The sequence below is a fragment of the Sus scrofa genome, chromosome 11 (assembly GCF_054392235.1).
Source record: "Sus scrofa isolate SSC_HxYL_T2T_F1_AM1 chromosome 11, Sscrofa_HxYL_maternal_Yorkshire_Landrace_v2.0, whole genome shotgun sequence".
Lineage (NCBI taxonomy): Eukaryota > Metazoa > Chordata > Mammalia > Artiodactyla > Suidae > Sus > Sus scrofa.
Window position 1 is genome coordinate 7,993,974 of NC_139393.1, and position 19,712 is coordinate 8,013,685.

General features: G+C 42.9%; 2 protein-coding genes, 1 long non-coding RNA gene and 1 other non-coding gene across 19 annotated transcripts in view; 2 read left to right on the forward strand and 2 right to left on the reverse strand.

Annotated features, from left to right (window-relative positions):
* Nucleotides 1-7,659, forward strand: part of USPL1 (ubiquitin specific peptidase like 1) — a 39,896-nt gene extending 32,237 nt beyond the window's left edge. For all 6 annotated transcript variants that reach the window (XR_014819039.1, XR_014819040.1, XM_084981306.1 and 3 more), the window contains 2 exons: nt 1,247-1,404; nt 4,553-7,659. Coding sequence is in view for 4 of the 6 variants with exons in the window: in XM_084981306.1 (XP_084837432.1) it covers nt 1,247-1,404; nt 4,553-6,441 (2,047 nt within the window). In the remaining 2 variants the exon portion in view is untranslated. The remainder of the gene's footprint in view (nt 1-1,246; nt 1,405-4,552) is intronic.
* A 793-nt stretch (nt 7,660-8,452) lies between these two features.
* On the reverse strand, nt 8,453-17,506 carry LOC110255801 (uncharacterized). The gene is made up of 3 exons (XR_002336646.2): nt 16,805-17,506; nt 10,660-10,753; nt 8,453-9,482 (listed from the first exon to the last, which is right to left on the reverse strand). It is a non-coding gene; the product is annotated as an uncharacterized LOC110255801 (long non-coding RNA).
* On the reverse strand, nt 17,343-17,416 carry TRNAN-GUU (transfer RNA asparagine (anticodon GUU)). The gene has a single exon. It is a non-coding gene; the product is annotated as a tRNA-Asn (tRNA).
* Nucleotides 17,507-17,719: 213 nt separating the features above from the next.
* ALOX5AP (arachidonate 5-lipoxygenase activating protein) overlaps nt 17,720-19,712 on the forward strand; it is a 103,420-nt gene continuing 101,427 nt past the window's right edge. For 8 of the 11 annotated variants that reach the window (XR_014818877.1, XR_014818876.1, XR_014818879.1 and 5 more), the window contains exon 1: nt 17,720-18,043. The gene's annotated coding sequence lies outside the window, so the exon portion shown is untranslated. The remainder of the gene's footprint in view (nt 18,044-19,712) is intronic. The other 3 variants (XR_014818875.1, XM_084981142.1, XM_013980423.3) reach the window with 1 other exon arrangement.

The window sequence follows — 19,712 nt, forward strand, 5'->3', positions numbered from 1 at the left end:
GGATCAATGAGAGAATGTTTTAGTAAGAAGCCTCAGCAAATATCTTGAAAAGTATCATATGAGGCCAAGAAATCTAAATATTAGTACTTAGGCCTAAGCCTGCATATCCAGCTTTGAGAATACATCTGTGGATCGTTGACTCAAAAGATGCACTCTCACTTTTTAACCCGTTTGAAATGGGAATACATCTAAAAATTGATAACGTGGTATAGTTCAATTGGCAGTATTCTTTCATAATGGTACATTTTATAGTCAGTGGCATCTTAAATCAATGAACTATGTGTGCCCAAAAAAATGGGAGTTTACTGTTATAGACAGTTTTGCAAGACTCTGTTTATAAGTACTTAAAGACTTGATTTTCTAACAGAAAGATTGACAAGGGATAATTTACAAATTGTCTCTTGTCAGAATAATCTGCATTCTGGACATTGATTCAAGTTTATTTCAGCTGAATAAATTTTAGTAAGCTAAGTAAGTTTTGACAGCTGTTTAAATATTGGGGAAAGAGATACTCAGCATTTTTCGTGAATCCTGAGAGCTTTGTTAAATTTAGTGATTTGAGGCCTATCTTTGGGTTCTGTTTTCTGGTCTGGCATGTTACTGTAAAAATAAAAGGTATTTCTGAAATTGTGGATGTCTTGAAGTTTATAGTAACCAGTATGTTGTATTTTCTTCTTTACTTCATTATAAACTTTTTATAAGTGGAAATGTTAATTTGATGGATCTTTCTATTTCCTGAGAAAACAGAGAAAGCAGCCAAGTTATTAGCAGGTTGGGTGTTTTAAAGTGTTTATTAGAATATCTTAGGTTTGTTATTTTGTTTCACATGTTACCTGTCCCATCTAACAAAAGCAATTCGTTTGGGTACTTGGTACCAAAAAAAAATTCTAAAAGGTCTAGATTTTTTCTTTTGATTCTGTGAAGTAGTTACTGAGAGATCTGCTTTAAGCCAGAGCAGTGTTGCAGCTTCCAGAGCAATTTTTGTTTAATGGTCTGTGTTAGAGACTTATTGCGTGATGGCTTCCAACTGTCGGTGATAGCATTCAGAGAAGGGTTTGCTGTTGCGTACTTCTTAGAGTGAGTTCTTCATTTCTAATTAAAGCACACATCTGGAGGTTCTCAAGAAAAATTCGTGCAGTTGGCCTTGACAGTGTTATATGTGACTTACTCGCCTCAGACCATCTTTTGTACGACCAGACACGTGGAATTACATTTGTGTGACTTCCTGTGCGCTTCTCTCCCACAGAGTGTCCCCCATGTTCATGCTGCACTTTGTGGAAGGCCTACCACACAATGACCTGCAGCGCTATGCATTTCATGCTGAAGGCTGTCTTTATCAGATAAGTTCTGTAATTCAGTACCAAGCAAATAATCATTTTATAACTTGGATTTTAGATGCCGATGGTAAGTGTTTAAATGGTTTTCTTTTATGATAATAGGCACGGAGACAAACTCTAGCTTGTCCTTTTAAGACAGACTTCGCCCTCACTCTTTTTTTTCTCACTTCTGGTCCTTGCCTGTAACTATTCTGTCCCTCTCTATCTTGTCACTATGTATGGTTTAGAATCATTCCTGTTAACTTTGCTGATTTATATCAACATATTTATGGGTATACACATGCATATGCATATTTCTTTTTTAGACAGATTGAGATCATATGCTTCTGGTTTACAGTTTGCTAATTTTCACTTAGTAGTCTTTTTTTGTTTTTATTACATGAGTAATCATATACATTCAGTATAAAAGAATGGTGGCAGTTTTGATTTTTAAAATCTGTAACCTTGTACTTCTTTTAAAAGAAAGTGCATTGTACTAGAGGTTAATTGAAAACCAAAACAAGTTTTGCTTAGTTTGCAATTGTTAGTAATATAAATAAAAGTATACATCTGTTTCTAAGACTATTAGACATTACAAACAATGTAACCTCCTCTCCCTGTGAAATAGAAAATCTGAAATCCTTAGTTTGCTAATAGCTATAGCCAAGGTAAAGGCTTTATTTAAATCATTAAACTTTTCAATAGAAGATTAAATAGTACAGCTCGGGAATTCCCACCATGGCGCAGCAGAAACGAATCTGACTAGTAACCACGAGGTTGCTGGTTTGCTCCCTGGCCTCGCTCAGCAGGTTAAGGATTCAGTGTTGCCATGAGCTGTGGTGTAGGTTGCAGATGTGGCTTGGATCCTGCGTTGCTGTGGCTGTGGCAGTGGCATAGGCCAGCAGCTGTAGCTCCGATTCGACCCCTAGCCTGGGAACCTCCAACATATGCTATGGGTACGGCCCTAAAAAGACCAAAAAAAAAAAAAAAAAAAGAAGTACAGCTCACGAATTTTGCTCATTTTTTTCCCTTCCATGTATTGAATGTGGTTTACAGTTGAATTCGTTTCCCTCACAATGTTCATATTGTCTAGACAAGGTAACTCAGTCTCCTTAAAGTGTTATATCAGGACATTGGTAAGGAGTCACTTTGATTTTTTTTTTTTTTTTTTTGGTCTTTTTGCTATTTCTTGGGCCACTCCCGCGGCACATGGAGGTTCCCAGGCTAGGGGTCGAATCGGAGCCGTAGCCACCAGCCTACGCCAGAGCCACAGCAACGCGGGATCCGAGCCGCGTCTGCAACCTACACCACAGCTCACGGCAACGCCGGATCGTTAACCCACTGAGCAACGGCAGGGACCGAACCCGCAACCTCATGGTTCCTAGTCGGATTCGTCAACCACTGCGCCACGACGGGAACTCCTGATTTTTTTTTTTTTTTTTTTTTTAATTTTCTTACTTTCTATTGTTTGGAAATTTTTCATATTTGATGTTTTCCTTCTGGGGATAGTTTAGATAGGTGACACAATAATGTTATAAAAGCACTTTGCAAATTGAAACTCATAAATAAAATTATTGCCTTAAAGTTTTACTCTACTTCAAAATTTGCAAGTGTTTCTCAGTAACATAAACCAAAAAAAAACCAAAAAAACTTATTTTAATTTTTTATTGCATTCTAGAGAATGAAAAATCCTCTTTAGGTAGACGAGATTAGATAGTTTCTAACCTTGACAGCATATAAAAGTTGTAAGGCTAGCTTATAAAAAATGACCTGCCTCCCGCCTAGGCCAAGGAATGAAAATATATATATATATATATTTTTTTTTTTTGCCTTTTTTTTTTAGGGCTGCACCCACGGCATATGGAAGTTCCCAGGGTAGGGGTCGAATCAGAGCTGCAGCTCCCGGCCTACACCATAGCCACAGCTACAACTCAGGATCCGTGCCGCATCTGCAACCTACACCACAGCTCAAGGCAATGCTAGACCCCTGACCCACTGAGTGAGGCCAGGGATGGAACCCGCATCCTTGTGGATACTTGTCAGATTGGCTTACACTGTACCACAATGGGAACTTCTGCCCAGATGTTAATCAGGGGGTTCTAATGTGCACATGCAGTGGAGCAAACAAAGATTCTCAAAGTTGTAATGGGTATAGGATAAGAAGTAGTAGGTTCAGATAGTTTATCAGGGTGTATCCACATAAACTTAGCAAATGATTTTGTCTGGTATTTTTTTGGTGTGGAGAGTGGCATTAACCTCTTTCCCTGTCATCCATCAACTCATTCCTGCTTGACAAATGAGGAACCAGGAGCTCAGAAATAAAATAAGAGTAAGACACCTAAAAACCTAAGCTGCAGGAGTTCCCATTGTGGCATGAGCTGTGGCGTAGTTCGCAAATATGGCTCAGCTCCTGCATTGCTGTGACTGTGGTGTAGGGCGGCAACTGTAGTTCTAATTTGATCCCTAGCCTGAGAACTTGCATATACCACAAGTGCAGTCCCAAAAACCAAAACCAAAAAAAAACCCCTACACTACTTTTTTAACCAAAAAGAGAAATAAAATTAAAAAATGAACAAAACTGTGTGGTACTTGAAGTAACAAACCTCATTTATCTTGAAAATTCATATATATGGAAAAACTTTATTTTCTGACGTTTCTTAAGATTTTTATTTTTTCCATTGTAGTTGATATATAGTGTTCTGTGAATTTCTGCTGTACAGCAAAATAACCCAGTTATTTATATATATATATATATATATATTCTTTTTCTCACATTATCCTCTATCATGTTCATCACAAGTGAGAAGATATAGTTCCCTGTGCTATATATACAACAGGATCTCTTTGCTTCTCCACTCCAAATGCAATAGTTTGTATCTATTAACCCCAGACTCCCAGTCCATCCCACTCCCTCCTCCTCCCCCTGTCATTGTTAGATTAAGTGATACTGTAGTCTAAATTCTAAAAGTTAAATATACATCTGTCTTGCTCTTTGTGGGTGTTTTAGAAAAGAGTAAACACGACCTCAGTTGTTCACATTTCTGGATGTTTGTCCATAACTTGTGTTATCCAAATGAAGACTTTAACATTTGGCAGAGAAAGATGGTGACATGAGGATAAGTGTTCTCCTTTGGTGGCTATCCAGTAATATAGCAGTTAAAAGCAGAAGAAAGTTAATCTAGGATGGTGGTTTTTTTGAATATCTGACCTCTTTGACTTTCATTCCCCACCCCCAGGATGTTGGCTGGAATGTGATGACTTAAAAGGCCTGTGTTCTGAAAGGCGTGAGAAATTCAAAGTTCCTGCCTCAGAGATACATATTGTGATCTGGGAAAGAAAAGCATCCCAAATGACAGATAAAGCATCTGCCTCCCAGCCACTTAAAAAGCCTAGTGATCAGCATGCTTTCGGTGATGAGAAACCAGCATCTCCAGCACTGTGTCATTTAGGCGATGCCGCCTCAGCGGAAATGGCCTTGGGAACTTACCCCACAAATGTGTCCGTTGCTCCTAATACTCTTTCACAGGATGACGCCATAGCTATTGGACATCATTTACTTTCAAGTCCAAAAGGTTTAGCTGACAGTATGTTACCTTTGACGCTGCAAGAAATACAGGTTAATTCTGAAGGATTTTTATTAGAAAATAAAGCTGTGGCAGAAAATGCAGGAGTTGTCAAAACAGATACTTTGCAATCTCAAGAATCACTAATAGCATCTTTAGTATCGGCTCCATGCAAAGACAAGCTTACCCAAGACCAGCGTGTGGATTTAAGCTTTTCATCTCAACTTGTAAATATGAAGATGCCGTCAATACAGCCGAATACAGAAGATACTGTAGTTTGTAAACCTGTGAATGGCATTCATGCTGCTGACCCTATACAGGAAGTAACGTCAGTAGAAATTGAGGGCACAGTTGCCCTAGAGAAAGATGCTCCATCAAAGCAATTTCTTTCACCAAAAACTGAGAAAATAAAACCAGAACAGCATGTTACATCTCAGGTGTCTGATTTGAAGGAAAAAGAAACAGCAGCATTTTCTCAAACCGTAACAGCCAAGTCATTACAGAATCCAGCTCTGAAAGAAAATCAGAAGAAACCATTTGTGGGAAGTTGGGTTAAAGGCTTATTAAGCAAGGGTGCTTCTTTTATGCCACCGTGTGTTTCAGCTCATAATAGAAACGCTATAACTGATTTGCAGCCTTCAGTTAAGGGGGCGAGTAATTTTGGTGGCTTTAAAACTAAAGGTTCAAAACAAAAGGCTAACCGGGCATCCAGGAAAGCTCCCAGGTGTGCAGGTAAGGGCCCTCCAGTTAGCACCCCTCCACCCAGCCAGCCATCAGCAGTCAGCCCAGCTTCTCTGCATGGTAATGGTCACGTGGACCTTTTGAAGAAATGTGAAAACGCCTCATACGGCTCGCACCTTAACCACAGCTCTCATGGAAGTGAAAATGGTGTTTCTTCAGCCAACCACAGAGACTCAGCTGAGGATCAGGTTCATAAACTTCGTCTAAAACTGCTTAAAAAACTTAAGGCTAAAAAGAAGAAATTAGCTGCTCTTATGTCTTCCCCCCAAAATGGAGCGCTTGCAGGTGAAAATTCAGAGCCCGTGTCCCACTGTGGGTCTCCAAATGATTGTGAATCAATAGAAGACTTGTTAAAAGAACTACAGTATCAGATTGACATTGCCGATAGCAAATCTGGATGCACCACAGTTCCTAGTGTTTCCCCGTACAGCGGTCAAACTCACGAAGAAATTTTAGCAGAATTACTGTCCCCTACAACTGCTGTTGCAACAGAGCTCTCAGAACACGGGGAGGCTGACTTTAGGTATTTAGAAATGGGAGACAACCACATCCCAGCACCAGAACCTAATGAATTAAACAGCATTCCCCAGAACACACATCTGAGACAGGACCATAATTACTGCAGCCCCACCAAGAAGAGTCACTGTGAAGTGCAGCCAGACTCACTCACAAATAATGCCTGTCTTAGAACACTGAACTCAGAAAGTCCCATGAAAACTGATATCTTTGATGAGTTTTTTTCTCCTTCAGCATTAAACTCTTTAGCAAATGACACATTAGACTTACCTCATTTTGATGAATATTTGTTTGAGAATTGTTGAATGTTTGTTAACTCTTTTTAGTTTAATATTTATTATTACTCTGGGAAAAACCTGTGTTTTTAGGTAGTGTTTGTACAACTGGCCTTATCATGAATAAAATGTGAGCTACTGGAAGGTTCTGTATACCTTGGGTTAGGCCCATGAAGCATGTGATCTGTTTTACAAATTTAAATGATCAAGAATTTGTTCCTTTTTGGCTTTATTCTGTATTTGTAGAAGAGTGAGGATTTCAGAGTGTTAACAGTGAAAAGTAGTGTATAGTTTCTGGCAGTTTGTGTAGTTGGGGACACTAAATTTCTGCATTGTCAATCTTAGTCACCTTGGTTCAGGGAAAACACTCGTTGACACAGACTTAAGTTACTGTATATGATACATGATGTGTGACTTGTTTTGCTAGTGGTTCTGTGGTCCCATGTAAGAGCCTAAGCCTGTTTCTCCCACCAGTAGAGTGTGTAGAATGAAAACGTCTTCTCCGTTTCCATTTGTCTCCTCTTTTTCTCCTTAGAAAAGATGGCAGGACACTTGTTACTAGAACTTTACATGATGTTAAGTGATCAAAAAATGATCTCTTAACAGGAAAAAGTAATCTATTTTTGTGTTGATGTGTTAAGAGTTTACAAGTATCATCATCTTTCTCCCTCAAGATATTTATTTCTGTAACAAAAGTGGGACACCATCTAACAGGTATATTTTGGGAGAAGATAATAACCAGTGCATATAAGGCTTACTATATGTTGGGCTCTATCATAAATGAAACATTAATTCATTTAAACCTCAGCATTTCTGCTAGCAGGGTGTTTTATCATGAGTAACAGATGAGGAAACAGCACAGAGCTGTTGCAGAGCTGAGACTGGTTAGTCTAGCAGTTAGAAGTGCTCCACCTCTAGCTTCGCTTAAGTTTGGATGCCCAAACAGCACTGCTGCTCTAGTAATTTGAATTAGTAGCAGCAGTTACTAAGGTTTAAGGGTGGCAGTCTTGGGGAAGAATCCTTTGCTAGGCACTGAGCGCTTCAAAATTCATTTGTCCGATTTACTTCCCAATCTCCTCCTCCCCTTGTTTCTGATTACAGAAGTAACCCATGTTCATTGTAAGGAAAAACCAGGAAAATACAGAAACACCAGGAAGATCTTGGAGCATTCATCTTAACACTTTTGCAAACAATTTCATTTCTCTCTGCATAAAAGACTTTAAGAAATAAAAATGAGATTCTCTTGTACCTGTTTGTGTGATCTGTGTTTACTTAATATTTAATGAGCATTTTTCTGTCTTAGTTTTGGACAACTTTTGTGTTACATAGTGTGTATTACCATTGTTTTACCAATTTAGATTTTGAGGTGATTTCTACTGTTTTGTTGTTGTCAAGTGTTAATTTCCCTTATTGATAACATTTTCTGTAGATCAGCTTTTATTTTCTGGGAGTGGAATTGCTGGGTCAAAGAACATGCACTTTTTTATAGTCGTTTTTTTTTTTCCCCAACTTTTTGAAAAATTAAAGTGTAATTGATTTATAGTGTTGTGCCAATTTCTGCTATACCAAATAGACTTTTTTTTTTTTTTTTTTTTGGTCTTTTTGCCATTTCTTGGGCCGCTCCTGCAGCATATGGAGGTTCCCAGGCTAGGGGTCCAATCGGAGCTGTAGCCTCTGGCCTACACCAGAGCCACAGCAATGCAGGATCCGAGCTGCGTCTGCAACCTACACCACAGCTCACGGCAACGCCGGATCGTTAACCCACTGAGCAAGCGCAGGGACCGAACCCGCAACCTCATGGTTCCTAGTCGTATTCGTTAACCACTGCGCCACGACGGGAACTCCCCGAATAGACTTTTTAATAGTCTTTTATTGATAGCTTTAATGGCTTTGCTAAACCCTCGCCAACACTAGGTAGTAGCATTGAAGAGGCGGAAAAACTTTGGCTGTTACTGGTTACGTTCATGATTATTAGTGATATTGAATATTTTCTATAACTTTATTGGCCAGTTGAGTTTCTTTGAGGAATTGTGTATTTATCTTTTATTTGTTATTATTCACTCTATTTCTAGATTTCTGCTGAGTGCCAAGTACTGTTGTAAACCTCAGTGACAAGACAGTGGGAAAAAAGGAAATCCTTGCCTTTTGGTAATTTACCTTCTAAACAGGGAGGTAAATATAAAATGGTAGGTGGTAACAGGGAATATATATGGTCGACTCTTGTCATTTTTGATAGTTCTGAAAGTTGCCATGAATGCTGAATTAGCAAATACTGAACCACTGCTCCTAATGGAAATACAGAATTAGGTTTCCGGGAGCCTCTGGGCACAGCATCTTTGTCGCCCAATCAGATGTTTATTGTGTGTTTCTGTTTACAGACACCTCACGTAGTATAAATTGTTGCTTCATTAACATTGAGTACAGGGCCAGCAGCAGTGTAATTCATGCTCGGAATGAAGCTTATCCAACACACGAATTTTCTCCACGCAGCACATCACACCTTTCTTGCTCTTAGGAACATTAGACAGCACTGGAGCACATACTTAGGGGCCATTTTAAACAGTGAAATAACCAACAAAAAGCACAAAAAAGCCCATAAGACATTTGGTCCACGCCAGCAGTCCTTGAAATTTGGTCCTATCCAAAATGTCAAGTGAGCATGTTTGGCCCATGCCAAATGGTCCATAGCAGATACCAAGGACCTTGTGACATGGACCAAATGTGCTGCAAGGGACTCAGATTTTCCACTGCTATGCACATGTCTGTAAATGGAAACAAAACCACTGTGCATACTGATTTTTGGATTACAAATACACTTGCAAATGGGAAAATTCACAAGTACAGAGTCTTTAAATAATGAGGTTGACGAATGTCAGATGGCACTAAATGCTATGGAGAAAAGTGGGTGAGTGACTGGGAGGTCTTGTTTCAGACTGAGTGAACTTGGAAGGTTGCTTGGAGGTGGGTGACTTTTGAGCAGGTACTTCAGTCAAGTTAGGGAGTTGGCCGTGTGACTGCGTAGACGAAGGGCATTCCAGGAAGAACAAAAGTCTTGAGGGCACTCGGCATGACTGAGAGCAGGGTGAGCAAAGCAGAGAGAATGAGAACATGAGATTGAAGAGGTAGCAGAAGTCAGATAGCGTATAGCTTTGTAGAGCGTAGTGAAGAACTTGTCAGTGCTTGAGAATAACGGGAAGCCACTGGCAGGTTTCGGGCAAGGAGTAGCATGGTCTGGTCAGTTTTTGTTTTTGTTTTTGTTTTGTCTTTTTGCCATTTCTTGGGCCGCTCCTGCAGCATATGGAGGTTCCCAGGCTAGGGGTCGAGTCGGAGCTGTAGCCACTGGCCTACACCAGAGCCACAGCAACGTGGGATCCGAGCCTCGCCTGCAACCTACACCATAGCTCACAGCAACGCCGGATCCTTAACCTACTGAGCAAGGCCAGGGATCGAACCCGCAACCTCATGTTGCTAGTCGGATTCGTTAACCTCTGCGCCACGACAGGAACTCCGGTCTGGTCAGTTTTTAAAAGATAACTGATGCATGAAGAATGAGTACAGTTGGTCAGAATATTATATCAGTCCTAGTCTATGACAGTCTCAGAGTTAGGACAAGGGTGAGAGCTCTACAATAGCTGGATCACTGTTGTATTTCAAAGGTAGAGTCAACAGGTTGTGTTGATGGTTGGATGTGGGGTAAAGGGAGGAGGCAAAGATAAATTTCAGGTTATGTTGCCTGAAGAAGCGGATTGTACTATTTTACTGAGATGGGACAGACTTGGGAAAGAAAACGTTGAAAGGGGAGAATTCATTAATTCAGTTTAGGATATATTAAGTGTTAGGTGCCTATTAGGCTTGCAAATGGAGATAATTTAATAAGAAAAGTGGATCTGCAGCATAGGGGCTCAGGAGTGGGGGACACTGGAGACACTCAGGAATAATAATAATATCCTGTTAATGCCATGATACAGGATGGGGTCATTTAGGGCCTTAAAACAGCAGTGGGGGAACAAAAGGGGCAGTGGGAAGAAGACCAGGTGAGTGGTGTCCCCCAAATCAGGGAAGAGCTGTCAGATCTGCTGCTGAGAAGTAGAGAACTAGGAAGACAGAGCCTTGACACTGGCTTTGGCAAGAGGGACCCTTGGTAACTTAGCCAGGACAGTACCCTGGAGCTTTGAGAACAAGTATGAACAGGTTCAAGTGAGGATGGTGAGAAAGCAGATAACAGACCCATACTTTTGAAATATTTACCTGGCACCCGGCGAGGGGATGTCAGATCTAGGTTTCTGTGAATGTTTTTAAGATGGTAGAGGTCCTGATATGCTTATGCACGAGCCTGGGTGTCCTGTGGAGAGAGACAAATGGAGATGGGAGTTTTTCGAAGCAGACAGGGAGCAAGCTGTCTGAACAAGGACCTCTGCAGGCCTCCCTTGGCTGGACTGGAGTCTTAGTACTTTATATCCGCTCTTTACGTTTAAAGGTATTAAACTTTCCTCTGTCATGTAGCAGTTTTGATTTCCCATTGACCATCATTTGTAATGCTTTGACAGAAGTTTTACATTATTTCATTGACTTTTCCTCTTGGTATTAGGTTTTTATCAAAGTCACTTCTACTCCCCAAATATATAAATATTGACACATCTCGTCTAATCAAACTAGGTTTCTTTTCTTCCCTCTTTTCTCCTTCCTTTTTCTTCCTTTTCTTCTCTCTCTCCTTCTGTCATGAATCCGTAATTCTTTTGGAATGTATCTTGATATGCTACATTGAGGTTTCTTATTTTTTCACCAACAGTAAATTTGTTCAAATACCATTTTTGAATCACTTCACTGCTCTTTAACCATTCAAAATATATCATTCAGACAAAAAAAAAAAGAAGTTCCCATCGTGGCGCAGTGGTTAACGAATCCAACTAGGAACCATGAGGTTGCGGGTTCGATCCCTGCCCTTGCTCAGTGGGTTAACGATCCGGCGTTGCCGTGAGCTGTGGTGTAGATTGCAGACGCGGCTCGGATCCCGCGTTGCTGTGGCTCTGGTGTAGGCTAGTGGCTACAGCTCCGATTAGACCCCTAGTCTGGGAAACTCCATATGCCGCGGGAGCGGCCCAAGAAATAGCAAAAAGACAAAAAAAAAAAAAAAAAAATCATTCACATATCTTTCATATTAAACTTACCAACAAATGTTCAATTCCTGGAGTATGTTGAAATTATGTAGAAAGAAACTTAGTGATCACTTACAGAAGGCAATTGAACTGTAATTACCAATTTTCTAGAAGGGAAAAAGGCTAGGAGGAAACTCTATTAAATTTTAGCTAATTTTTCCTCCAGGTAACATTATTGCAATAATACACTCTGCAAGTCAAAAAAAGTAAATGAAAAGCAAAAGATATAACTTATTAGAGTTTTGTTTCTTCCAGTTTGAGCGATATAATTGATAGACATCACTGTATAAGGTGTACAACATAATAGTTTGACTTAATATATAGATTATTGCAGTAAGTTATCTTTGTGTTTTGCTGGGTACTACAAATGCAGACACCATAAACTGGACTGACTTTTCCAGACTTAAAATCTGAGGCTAAAGACATTGATCTATATCAATATGTGTTATAGCAGGCGAGAAGGAGGAGGAACCGTGGAATCAGGCTGGCAGATTAGAGAAAGCATCCTAAAGAAGGAACATGAAACCAATAACTTCATTCTGTGTGGTTTTTGCAGTCAACTCCTGCGGGCATCTCTGCCACTAGTAAAGAGACTTGAACAGCTGGCTAGCTCTGAAACAGGCCTGTTCAGTGTGCTTATCTGTGAGACTTTCTGGCCCTCTTGCTTTTCATATCCAGAATCTGCTCACCACTTCTCTCCCATCCACATTCCCTCAGGAAGCCACAGAAGATGTGAGGGCAGGTGACAGGCGCACCAGGGTGCTTTTGAGTAAAGCAGATCCACAAAAAGGCACTTACTGACTCCTGCAAGACAGCAAAGTGCTTAAGCGACATAAACCTAGTACCGAAGAAGTTTTATCAGGACATTAGATGTAACCCCAGAAGCAAGACGTCATCAGGAGAAAAGGAACTCCTGTGAAATACTTCAGGTCTCAAAATTAAAATGAATTTTCTGGAGTTCCTATTGTGGCTCAGTGTTAAGAACCCAACATACTGTCCATGAGGATGTTGGTTTGATCCCTGGCCTCACTCAATGAGGTAAGTATCCAGGGTTGCTGTGGCCTTGGCGTAGGCCAGCAGCTGCTGCTCCAATTCAACCCCTGGCCCAGGAACTTCCATATGCTGCAAGTGTGGCTATAAAAAGAAAAAGAATGCATTTTCTGCTTAGTTAGTGCAGCAGGGACTTAATAGCTTGGTCAATACTCTTCTTGCCAGCTTTCTATGATAGATAACCTTCCCGCTGGGTTTGGAGGCAGAGATGATCTAAATATGCTGAGGACAAGTGCATCTTACAACTCAACTGGCATGTAAAGCTCCCCCAAGCCCCAAGGAAACACAAACTGGGCCTATTCAGCAGGAGGGCAGAATGTTTAAGCTGTAAACTGGAGTCCTGCTGATGTGGACCTTGTGATTACTGTAAAGCATCCCTGTGTCTGGATAAGGAAGTTCTATATTTAAAACTTCAGTTCTATATTGAGTTCTTATCCATTGAAGATTTTCGCCTCTGTAGTAGTTATTACAGTGAATTCCACTGATGAGGCCAGCCTTTCTTCTAGTATAAGTGAATAGATTGTACAATTAGATATAAATAAGCCATCATTATGCTCACCCATGCATATAATCTATGATCTATTTGTCAGTTTATTGTTAAAGTAGTTGGGGATCTTCTTATTTTAAAGGGTGTATTTGATTTACTTGTTTGGGAATAACTAGTCTGAGTCATATCTGACAGACAATTTTTGCTGTTTTGTTTTTACTGGAAAAAAAATGAAAAATGGCTCAGTTTCTATGAGCAGGTGATTAACATATGACAGTGTGCTGGATGTCATTAAAGTAACTCCCAAGGAAGAAACCCAAATTGGTATCTGGTGATGGTGTAAATCCCTACAGAAGTGACCCTGAAAGGATCAGTACATTAAAGCCCTTCACAGCCAGTACATTAAATGTTAAACCTCAAGGCAGGTGGTTTTAGTTTGTTTGTTTGCCTTGCCTGCTTGCCTGCAGTATACAGAAAGCTCCCCAGCCAGGGATCAAACCGAAGCCACAGTAGCGACAAAGCCAAGTCCCTAACCAGCTGAGCCACCAGGGAACTCCAAGACAGCTTTTTTTTTTTTTTGTCTTAAGTCCTTTATTACTAATTTTACATATGTACTTCATTGCTCAGCCCCCCCCCCAAAAAAAAACAGGCTTCTCTTTGTGACTTAATAGTATTAGACTCTTCTAGTTCTTTGTGTTACCTTAAAATGTTCAGCTTAGTATTTTCCCATACCTAGACACGTTGGATTTAACATGCTTTATGACCTTAATCAGTAAGTAAAATACAAATCGAGTAAATGAAATGCAGAGCCGAGCTTTCCAAATCTGGGAGCCAAGATGTCTGCTCCAGAGGGTCTGTGACTCCACTGGACACTGTAAATAAAACTGCCTCTGTGGGGGCTCCCATCGTGGCTTGGCAGTTAAAGAAACTGACTAGGATCCATGAGGGTGTGGGTTTGATCCCTAGCCTCACTCAGTGGGTTAAGGATCTGGCATTGCCGTGAGCTGTGGTGAGGCTTGGATCTGGCATGGCTGTGGTGTAGGCCCGCAGCTGTAGCTCTGATTCGACCCCTAGCCTGGAACCTCCAAATGCCGCAGGTGCAGCCCTGAAAAGCAAAAAAAGAAAAAAAAAAATCGTCTCTGTGAGCAGAGGTTTTGGGGAGAGGGTCCTCAGCTTCCTATTCAGGTTTTCACAGGGCTCCCTGGACCCCTAATTAGTCTCTTAGGAAGTTTATCTTAAAATGAAGTTAAACTTTTAAAAATGAAGATAACAAAGAAATGGAATGTATATGTATATATGTATGATTGCCTCACTTTGCTGTAGAGCAGAAATTGGCACAACATTGTAAATCAGCTGTAATTTTTTAAAAAAATGACTGTTTCTGGAGTTCCCGTCGTGGCGCAGTGGTTAACAAATCCGACTAGGAACCATGAGGTTGCAGGTTCCATCCCTGGCCTTGCTCAGTGGGTTGAGGATCCAGCGTTGCCTTGAGCTGTGGTGTAGGTCAAAGACACGGCTCGGATCCCGTGTTGCTGTGGCTGTAGTGTAGGTTAGTGGCCACAGCTCTGATTCGACCCCTAGCCTGGGAACTTCCATATGGTGCGGGAGCGACCCTAGAAAAGACAAAAAGACCAAAAAAAAAAACAACAACAACAACAAAAAAAAACTGTTTCTGAGACTAGGTCCTGGATGAATTCCATGATGGAGAATTAGCCACAAGCAAGGTAAGCTAGAGTATGGGCAACTTATAATTTTTCTGATTTCAAGGTTTAAGAACTTCCTAAAGCCCCACATCAAGCAATGGTATCACAATTTTCTGGGTCCCCCAGGGTCTAAATGTGGGCTTTGCCCTCCCACGTCCCTCCTCTTCAGTCCCTAAGTCTTGGCCAGTCATTCTTCCCTTGAATCAATCCAGGCCTTCTTTTTTTACTCATCTTAGCCAGGAGCCTCATCGCCTTTGCTATGAAATACAATTGCATCTTCACTGTGCCCTGATCATTCTGTCCTGGAACACAAACCTTTACTAGTGACTCCCTTACTCCACAGGCTAAAATTCCAGCCTTTCCCCTTGGGCTTCAGGGCCCGTCCACAAGCTAAGAACACTTTCACTGCACCCTAGTTAAGTACAATTGGCCTATACACTGGCTGGGCTCTTCTACCACTACCCCCCCGCAGCTGCCACACAACCCCCGCATCAGCCTGAAATGCCCCTCCCCTGCCCTCTGCACTGTCCAGAACTTTGAGGATTTGTTTCAAATACTCGGTGAAGACACACCCCAGCCCATCTCTGTTGACTTCCTCGTTCAGGGCCTGGGGACATTCTGCTGTGTTCCTCATGCTGACCCTTCACCATAAACATTTTTACATATTGTCTATCTCTGTTAACCACATCCCCCAAGAAAGGCAGGGACTGCTGTAGTCCTGAGCAGGTGCCATGGGACAGGCTTTGCTAGACAAGCCAGGACAGTAAATGAAGACAGGGTCCCTACTTGAAAGAGGTCACATTCCCATGCAGGGGACAAGAAACTCCCTGGTTTCAGGCTGGTATGTTGAGTGCACAGAGGGACCTCTACATCAGATGGAGGCAGCATCAGGGGAGAGGCTTCCCTCGGGGGCAGCTCCTTAGCAGGTGTTATCCAGGTAAGCAGAGTGGAGGTGCAGGAAGGCACATTAAGACAAAGGGTCAAGTGTCTGGCTGGGAAGGGGGTTTGAGCAGCATGGGCCATGCAAGGAACTCCTTGTAAGTGCTCATAACCTCCAGAAGTCTGTTTCATGCAGAAACAGGGTAGGAGACACCCTGTGGATCATGAAAGCCCTTGTGTGCTAAGCTCAAGTATTTGAGCTATGTCCTGAAGGAAATCCTTTGGACCCTGAAATGATCATTAATAACAGAAAATGGTCTCTTCCCTCAAGGAGCTTATAGCCTAGTGTAAACATATGCAGCTTCGAAGTGGGAGGACGTGCTAAGGCCCCATGGCTTCAGCAATGGCAAGTATTACAACATCTTCATCCTGAAAGGGTAGACTAAATTTGAATAGTGTATAAATGACCTTATGCCCTTACTCCATTTGCCCGCTTCCACCCATTTTCTTGTTTCACTGTAAGCCATCCCTAAGTGTAGGTGGAAAGTGTAGAATTTTGAAGAGCATCACAAAGGCCCCCAAGAATACTTGGGGTGTGTGTGTGTGTGTGTGTGTGTGTGTGTGTGTGTGTGTGTGTCTGTTATTCTGCCTGGGATTCCTTAAGTGCAAAATTGTGTCTCCTTCCTGAGGCTTCCTAACGAAGCAGTGGAGGATATTTTACTATCAAAATAATTTGAAAAAATAATTGTCAGCCAGGTTTGCCAAGGCACTCTCTAAGAGACACCCTGGTGAGACAGTGTTAGGGTTAAGGTAACTAATTCTCCTTCTAGGTCTCAAAGTTCTATCCATGCTAAGCATATCCCGGAGACAAAGCACCTGTCACAAGACCTCACTCTTGGCAGAAACAAATGATATCCTCATGTTAGCATGTGGTTTTCTACCTTTGTAGAAAGTCTTATGTGAATCATCTGCTTGAAAAATATTTATGTCTTCTGTGAGATGAGTTGAAAATACGTCATTTGAGACCTTTTAACAGGAACCTATACAAACAATTTCTGCTTGAGTTTAATTTCAGGAAGAATTCTGCCAGCCAGCTAAATAAACATTAACGTGCTTACCTAGATTCAAGTCCTTGGTCCAAAAGCTGTAACACAGCTTAATTAGCAAAGTTTCTTAGGATGGTCGTGCCTCCCCATACCATGAGATGACTCCTCTTGCATGTTTGCATCTGCTGGGCTCCTCAAATCCTTTTGGCTGCAGATCAGGCAATGCTGAATAACTATATTTGTTTTTTGGTGGTGTCGGATTTTCTGAGAGAAACCAGTGGTATTTGTTTATTCACCTGTCAATGGCAATTGAGTGTTGCCTGTTTGTTTTTGCCATTGCAAGTTCTGCTGTGGGCGAACGATGCTGTGCTGGTCTCCTGAAGCATGTGTGCACATTTCCCCCATATTCGGTAGGACCAGAATTAGGAAAGAATGGGCTGCCAGTCCAGAAGCAGTGTCATTCTTTGATCCACTGCGTTAGGCATCAAATAGTATTAGGAGGACGTTGTCTTCCTCTGTCCTAGAAACACGGCAGTGTCGTACTCCTATTTTAATTAAAAATCTCAAGGGTGCAATTTTAAAATGAATTCGGGAGGAAAACACACGCTGTCGTCCCTGGGTGGGCTCGAACCACCAACCTTTCGGTTAACAGCCGAACGCGCTAACCGATTGCGCCACAGAGACCCAGCTACTCAAGCCGGGCTTCGGTGTCTACAGATTTTCATCGCCGCGTCAGCTCTTTCGCCGCCCGGGGCGTCGCCGCGCGGGCACCTCGGAGGAGCGCGCGGAAGAGGCGGCGGGAGGAGCCCGGCTGCGGCCGGACGTTCGGGAGGAGCCGCTGGGCTCCGCGGGGACCACGAGCGTCCCGTGGGCGGAGCGAGCCTCGGCTCCGCCCCCGACGTGGGGCCGGCCCCGCCCCGCCGCTCAGGGGGCTCGGGCGCGCCCCCGCCCCCTCACCCCTTGCGCGCGGGCGCCGCTCCCTCGCGCGGAGGCGCGCAGCCACCCTGACCGCGACGGCCGGCTGGGCGCCCGCCCGCGGAGGCTGGACGCGGTGAGGGCGCGCGGACCACCCACGGCCGAGCCTGAGAGAGGAGCGCGGGGCTGCGTGCGTCTGGAGGAGGGGAGCCACACCCGTTACCTCAAACTTCAGGGCGCCGTTTCTGAACCTTTGTGTGGCTGTTACTGCCCCTCTGCCGGACGTTTTCTCGCCTCGTCACCACCGCCCACCGTAAAGTGTTAGTACCACAGATATGCCGTGCATCTGTGAATTTGCCGTGCACACGTCTGTGCCTGGCGAATAGAAGGAGTAAGGTGTGCTTGCTTGTGTTTTTTACCTCAGCCGGTTCTTGCCCCCTTTGGGGCCAGGGCGTGCGACGGCAGACAGGGCTTGAGGGAAGGAGTGGCCGTTAAGATGAGCCTCGAAGTTAGACACGGCGACTGAAAGCTCCCCGCTTCCCCACTTGAGAGTTGAGGCCTTGGTGCCACACCCTTGGCACCGTGCGGAAAGCACTCCCTGGCTTTAACCGTTCGCTGGCGCTCCTTTGGGGTCAGCTGCCCTGGCCTCCTCAGCTCCCAGGATGGGAATTGCCTCTGGCTCTCCACGCCCTGAACCCAGTGCTGTGTGTTCCATGCTCCCTTCGGTTTACCTGTGAGGGACCCTCCTCCTCCTCCTCCTCGCCTCCCTCAGCCCTTCCTCTCCCTCCCCTCCTTGTTCTTTTCTCTCCGCTTTTAACTTTTTTTCTTTTCTTTTCCCCAAGCGCACGGTTCACTGTCCCTAAGTCCATTCACATTGCTGTGCATCCATCACCACCGTCCATCTCTAAAGCTTTTTTATCTTTCAGAACAGAAACTCTACCCATTAAACCCTGACTCCTCATTTCCACACACTATCCCCCAACCTGGCACCTACCATTCCACATACTGCCTCTGAATTTGACGACTCTAGAGACCTCATGTAAGTGCAATTGTACAGTATTTGTCTTATCTTGCTTCCTTTAGCATGTCTTCAAAATTGGTCCACAATTGTAGTTCATTGTAGTTTGCCCACGTTGTGTCAGAGTTTCGTTCCTTTTAAAGGCTGAAGCGTATTCCATTGTGTTCATAAGCCACATTTTCTTTACTCTTTCATTAGTCGAGGGACACTTGAGTTGCTTCCACGTCTTGGTGATGGTGAATAATGCTGCAGTCATATGGGGGTGTAAATATCTCTTCAAGACCTTACTCTCAATTCTCTTGGGTATAATATACCCAGAAATACAGCTGATAATCATATGATAATTCTGCTTTTAATTGTCATACCATTTTCCGCAACACATGCACCATTTCACCTTCCCACCAACAGTGCACAAAGGTTTCTATTTCTCCATGTCCTTGCCAACACTTGCTATTTTCTTTCCCTTTTTCTTCATCCCTCTTCCCTCCCCTCCCTTCCTTCCCCCTTCCTTCCTTCCTTCCTCCTTCCCTCCCTCCCTTCCTCTCTCCCTCTTTCTTTCTCTTTCTGTAATAGCCATCCTGATGGGTATGAAGTGTTACCTCATTGTGGTTTTGATTTGCATTTCCCTGGTAATTAGTGATGTTGAGCATATTTTCTGATCCTTCTTTTGAATCTAGGTTCTCTGACCCATTCTACTTGCTTCCTGCTAGCAAGAGCCTGCTCTGCTTCCATTAGGAGAAAACCAGCCTCTGATAAAGGGCAGAGGGAAAGGGCTCAGAGGGGGCTGCAGAGTTGAGTCTGTGCTGTGCAGGGAGAGGAGATGAATGGGGAATCTTCTCAGTAGGCCTATCTAGAGATCCTGTTGCTTGGAGGTTCTTGCTTCTCTGTGCTGGGCAACTTTTGGAGTCATTATGTTTAATCTGGTTCTGTAGTTAATTATGTGTGTGATGCTTATGAGTGGCCAAAGGGTGAAGAAGGAATCGATAACTTCCACTTTGGAATTATTGGAATAGACAGGGTTTTCCAAAATGCACCTTTAAAAGTTAG